Genomic DNA, 5313 nt, shown 5'->3' with positions numbered 1-5313 from the left:
ATCTTCTAAGAATGATTTTGGCCTCAGGAACTTGGGTGTTGGACTGACCCGAGACCCTTGCCGTGGCCGTGCCACACAGGGATGCAAAGGCAGATGGGGTGGGAATAAGCCCCAAGATTTCCCAGGGAGTGGATTAAGTAGCTGGGTTGTACTGGATGCAAGGGAGAAGAGAGAAGAAAGGTAAGCCTTGGAGCCCCAGAAAGGCTGGCGCGTGTTGGAGGACCAGGGAAGTAGAGGGAGGTGAGGGCGGGGCCAGGTCCAGAAGCGGTCTCCTGGGGCCCAAGGAAGGCTGGTCTGGGTCTGGATGCAAAGGATCAGGGAGAAGAAAGGTAAGCCTTGGAGCCCCAGAAAGGCTGGCGCGTGTTGGAGGACCAGGGAAGTAGAGGGAGGTGAGGGCGGGGCCAGGTCCAGAAGCGGTCTCCTGGGGCCCAAGGAAGGCAGTAAGTTGGTCTGGGTGAAAAGGATCAGGAAGCAGTATTGGTTCCCCTGGTGCCTGGGAACCCAAGACTAGGAATGGCGCAGGGCTCAAACTAGGAGTAGAGAACAGCGGGGGAGATGGAAGGGTGAATGTGGCTGGGGGAGTCAAGGCGCGGAGGGCTGCGCTGTAGACTTACCTCAAGAGGCCTGAGGATAGGAGTGCAGGCTAGGAGAGTCAGCAGGTAATGCAGGTCCAGGGAAGCAGAGAGAGGTGAGGGCGGGACCAGGTCCAGAAGCGGTGCTCCTGGTGCCCAAGAAAGGCACTAAGTTGGTCCCAAGACGCCTAGTCTGTCACGTGCCCGGGAACGCCACTCTCCAACGGCCCCACGAGCTGCGTGTCCCCTGGTTCCGGCGGTGTGGGTTGGGGTGACAGATGCCAGCTTGGACCCAGCGGGGCCGTCTCTGAGCGCCGCGGGAGTACAGTCAACAGTCCGCAGCCGTTTCTGCCTCTCCCGCCTCTCCAGGCCATGGCCACCGAGGGGCTGGAGATCTTTTTTAAAGATTAAAATGTCATTCAATTTTATGTCTTACAAGGTATATACTGAGTACAATATCGTATAACTGTATTATATTAATTCAACTGTAAACCTAAACATTTACAACCAATTTTGAAAGAGATGCATCTTAGCTCTGGAAATTGTTATTTAATGTCAATGCTGTTGTAATGAAATGCTTCTTCTAATTATGTGGTTATTAAATAAATTAAAAACAAAATCTTGATTGCTTCCCTATTCAAGATTAAGTTGGGTTGTAGTATTTTTTCTAAAGTCATAAACCACACCCACCTAACATATACTCTGCACTGGAAGAAAAGTTTCCAACAACCTTTATTTTAAAAATTTACATTCATTTAATCAGCGTGTGTGTGGGGTGTATATGTGTGTTCAGAGGACAACTTTCAGAAGTTGGTTCTCTCTGTCCACCATGTGGGTCCTGGGACTGAACTCGGGTATCATCAGGCTTGACAGCAGGCACCTTTTCTCACTGAACCACCTCACCAGCCCCTCTAACAGTGTTTTGATACACACTGACTGAGCTGTTTTCTTTCTGAGCAGTACATGCAGTGGGTCCACTAACTTGGTTTACGCATGTCTTTTTTTATTAATATTTTATTTTATGTGTATGAGTGTACTGCCTGCATGTGTGTAAGTGTATCTGTGTCATGCAGTGCCCATGGAAGTTAAAGAAGGCATCAGGTCCCCTGGAATTGGAGTTAAGGATGGGTGTTTGCCGCCATGTGTGTGCTGGGCATTGAACCCGGGTCCTCTGCAAGAGCAGTCAGTGCTCTTAACCACTGAGCCATCTCTCCAGCCCTATACATGTCTTAAGAATTCAAAGGATTGCCTTTTGCTTCAGATAGGACTACAGAAAGTGGACACACTTGGCACCTATAGCTTTATAAAGAAAAGAGACCTAAGATGTAGAGTGAAGGTCCCCACAAGCATCCTTCTGGTTCTGTGTCTAATCAAGTTTTCTTGAACTGGCCAGACAATAGGCTAGACTCTGGGCACAAAAAGAGTTGGGGGGGATGGTGTGTAGAGTCCACATATCCTGTCCTAGAAGACAGGGAGTAGACCACATGAACATGACTCTCAACCTCAGATACACCTGTGTATATATTTAAAAGTAGGGTTCATTTTCAAAATTTCACAATGCAGTCATTTGAGTTAACTTACAATATTTACTTTCAGAATCATTCTTACAGCCACTCTTATGGGATGAAGAAGAGATCTTCTGGTTCTCATAAAGACCCACTGGTTAGTTCTACTTTAAAAGTTTGAATTGATATAGTTGTATTAGGGATAGTACCAAACTGATAACTAGTTTTCATTCTGAAACTCTGTTTTTAAGAACTTGGAATGCATTTTCTGATAGCAACAGTAATGTGTGTAATGGAGAGTTCCCATAGGAGATTACAGTAAACTCTTTCACTTATAATATAATTAAGCTGCAGAACTATTGTGCTTTCCATTCCAGCACCTGGGCACATATTTCTGTGGAGATAAATGTATGCAATGTTCAGGTGGGGTGCTAGGATCACCTCTTTTCCCTTATGCTGCCGTAACAGAAATATGCTCTCCAGCTCCTTGCTGAGTTTGGGTTCCTGTGGGAGCAGTGGAAGGGTTTAGCTAGTAGAAGGGTAGAGGGAGGGAGAATGTGACTGAGGGGAATATTACAGAGAGGCCTTGAAGGATGGGGCATTGGCAATTCTGCAGGAAGTGAGGCACAATGCCTTGCTGAGGGTATGAGTGGCAGTGATACTGAAGACAGTGCCAAGAGGAATGTGGGTGGCATAGGGGCAAGGCCCCCGAAGTGTAATGGAGCAGTGCAAAAGAATATTTTTAAATTTTTTAAAAACTTATTTTATGTGTATGTGTGTATTGCCTGCATGTATTGTAAGTGCACCTGTGTTATGCGGTGCCCACAGAGGTTAGAAGGTGTTGGATCCCCTGGAAGTGGAGTTATGGACTGTTGTTAGCTGTCATGTCAGTGCTGGGAATCAAACCTGGGTACTCTGCAAGAGCAGCCAGGCCTCTTAACTGCTGAACCATCTCTCCAGCCCCAAAAGATATTTCATACATTTGCTTAACATCTAGTAAAAAGGGAATTTTTATAGACGATTTCTTACCTTTAAGTTACCACATTATACAAATTGTGGTTTTAGTGTCATGTATTGAAAAGGAACCTACCATAAATGATTTAGAACTATGTTTAGTGCCCCCCCCCATTTATTTTGACAGATATGGAACTAGGAGAAGTTTGAAACCCAGTAGATAATAAAAGGGGTAATTGTCCAGCTCTTTCAGGTTTTTCAAGGACATTCTTAAATATGGCATAAGAGTAACTCAATCATTTCCATTTTATTTAAGGGATTATTGTTTTGTTTTTAAAGTAATAAAATTGGTAATGATTTGGTTTGAAATAACTAAACTTTAATACCAATCTTTTGGAGAGATTTGAAATAATTGTTTCTTGACCTTTAATATGATCCAGTGCTTTAAAGGCACTGCTCTGGGGCAAGAAGGAATGCTGGCAATATCCGGTTTTGCCTGTGTATTGGGATTTTGTCTTGGTTTACAGTTATGTCAAAGACATTTAACCTAAGAAAACTCTGCTTAATTTTGCCTTTTGCAGAGTGGCCTCTACTTTGATCAGAGAAACTATAGCAGTCTTAGACATAGCAAACCTGCCTCCACCTACTACTTTCGGGTTTGTCTGAAGTTTTTTGGTCTTGTATATGTTACCCACTTTTAACACATTTCTGATTCCCCATTTTGCATTTTGACTACTTTAACTAATCTGTGAATGGCTTTGTATATACCAGTTTTGGTAACTGAATTTACATAGTCCGTGTTGAGTGTGCCTTCAAACAGAATTGGAAACCCACCATGTTTGTTTGTATGTGGTACCATTTTGTTTGTTTGTTTTTTGCTTTTTGAGACAGAGTCTCCTTGTAGCACCAGCTGGCCTGGACTCTATGTAGACCAGGCTGGTTTCCATCTCACAGAGATTGGCCTGCCTCTGCCTCCTGAGTGCTGGGATTAAGCTACCACCACACCTGGCTTATAAGTACCATTTTTTAATGAAAATTTTCAGACAGAACAATGTTTAAAAGATTTGTATAGTGAACATCACATACCACTTAGATTATATCATTTATTCCTTTATCATCTGAGTATGTATTTTTAAAATATTATTTTTATTTTATGTGTATGAGTGTATTGCCTGCATGCATGTGAGTGCACCCGTGTCATGCAATGCCACGGAGGTCAGAAGAGGGCATCAGATTTCCCCTGGAACTGGAGTTAACAGACAGTTGTTAGCTGCCATGTGGGTGCTGGGAATCGAACCCAGGTCTTCTGCAAGAACAGTCAGTGTTCTTAACTGCTGAGCCATCTCTCCAGCCCATTTCACATGTTTTTAAACTACCTTTAGCACTCAGGATTTGCTAGTGAATTACAATCTAAAACCATAGACTTAAAGCTTTCTACTTACATAGATGGTGAGATGGGTTCTTTGTTTTTGCTTATTTCTATTTTGCCTTTCTTAACAGTCTTCTTCTCTGTGTAGTGATCCTCTGGCGACATCTAAGAGTAAAAACAGGGTTAGTATTTTATGAGGAATGTGTTGCCTTCAGAGCTACTCCTTTGCCTTTTTTTGATTTAATTAATATGCTTTTTTCATAGGCCTCCCCTACTGTAAATTCTGGTCTGCTGAGAAGTACCAGTCTGGTTTGTATTTCCTTCTTCCAGTATGTCCTGGTGCTAATTCTGCTCTTGACAGCTTTCCTTCAGAGTAGTCAAGACGTGCAGCTTTCCTACCATGTGTACTGCAGAATGTGCTGCCTGTGCTTGTGATACAAAACTTCAGGGCATGAAAAATAAGTTTGTTCCCTTCCCTGAAGTAGAAACCAATGAATGGCTCTTGGTAGCTTATGTTTAGAACCTTTTTCCTATAGAGAAGATAAGTCACCTGGGTCCCAACACCCGCTCAGAGGACCATGCAAGAGAGGTCATAGTTTTCCTTGGGTCACCTCTGAGCCTGAGCTATGGTAGTTGAAAGTCTAATAAGCAAACTGAACAGAAAAACATGAGCAGCGGCTTTATGTGACGTGCCAGGCATTATTAGTTACTGCCAAGCTGTTTGTTGTGCTATAGCTAGCTTCAGAAGACTGGAATCCAGTGAGCTCTATACCTGTGTGTTCTTCTAAGAGAATATATTAATGTTAGTTTCCTAATTTTATAATATGAAATATGATGGTGAAAAATACTGTAGCTAGCATTCTTTTAAAATCAAGTATGTTGAAATTATAATGAGACTCATGTAGCAAATAGT

The 5313-nt window shown here is 43.1% G+C and overlaps 1 protein-coding gene across 8 annotated transcripts in view; it reads left to right on the top strand.

The window, feature by feature from the left end:
* Positions 1–5313, top strand: part of Lrrfip2 (LRR binding FLII interacting protein 2) — a 127406-nt gene that overhangs the window by 79498 nt on the left and 42595 nt on the right. Inside the window, exons 7-10 of one of the 8 annotated variants that reach the window (XM_029562165.1) lie at positions 2169–2234; positions 3613–3687; positions 4532–4582; positions 4665–4709. The exons of the other annotated variants lie outside the window; for them this stretch is intronic. Of the exons in view, the coding sequence (XP_029418025.1) occupies positions 2169–2234; positions 3613–3687; positions 4532–4582; positions 4665–4709 (237 nt within the window). The remainder of the gene's footprint in view (positions 1–2168; positions 2235–3612; positions 3688–4531; positions 4583–4664; positions 4710–5313) is intronic. 8 annotated transcript variants of the gene reach the window in all.

The sequence above is a fragment of the Nannospalax galili genome, unplaced genomic scaffold (genome assembly GCF_000622305.1).
Source record: "Nannospalax galili isolate Female #2095 unplaced genomic scaffold, S.galili_v1.0 scaffold1050, whole genome shotgun sequence".
Lineage (NCBI taxonomy): Eukaryota > Metazoa > Chordata > Mammalia > Rodentia > Spalacidae > Nannospalax > Nannospalax galili.
This window is presented reverse-complemented; position numbering and strand designations above follow the sequence as displayed.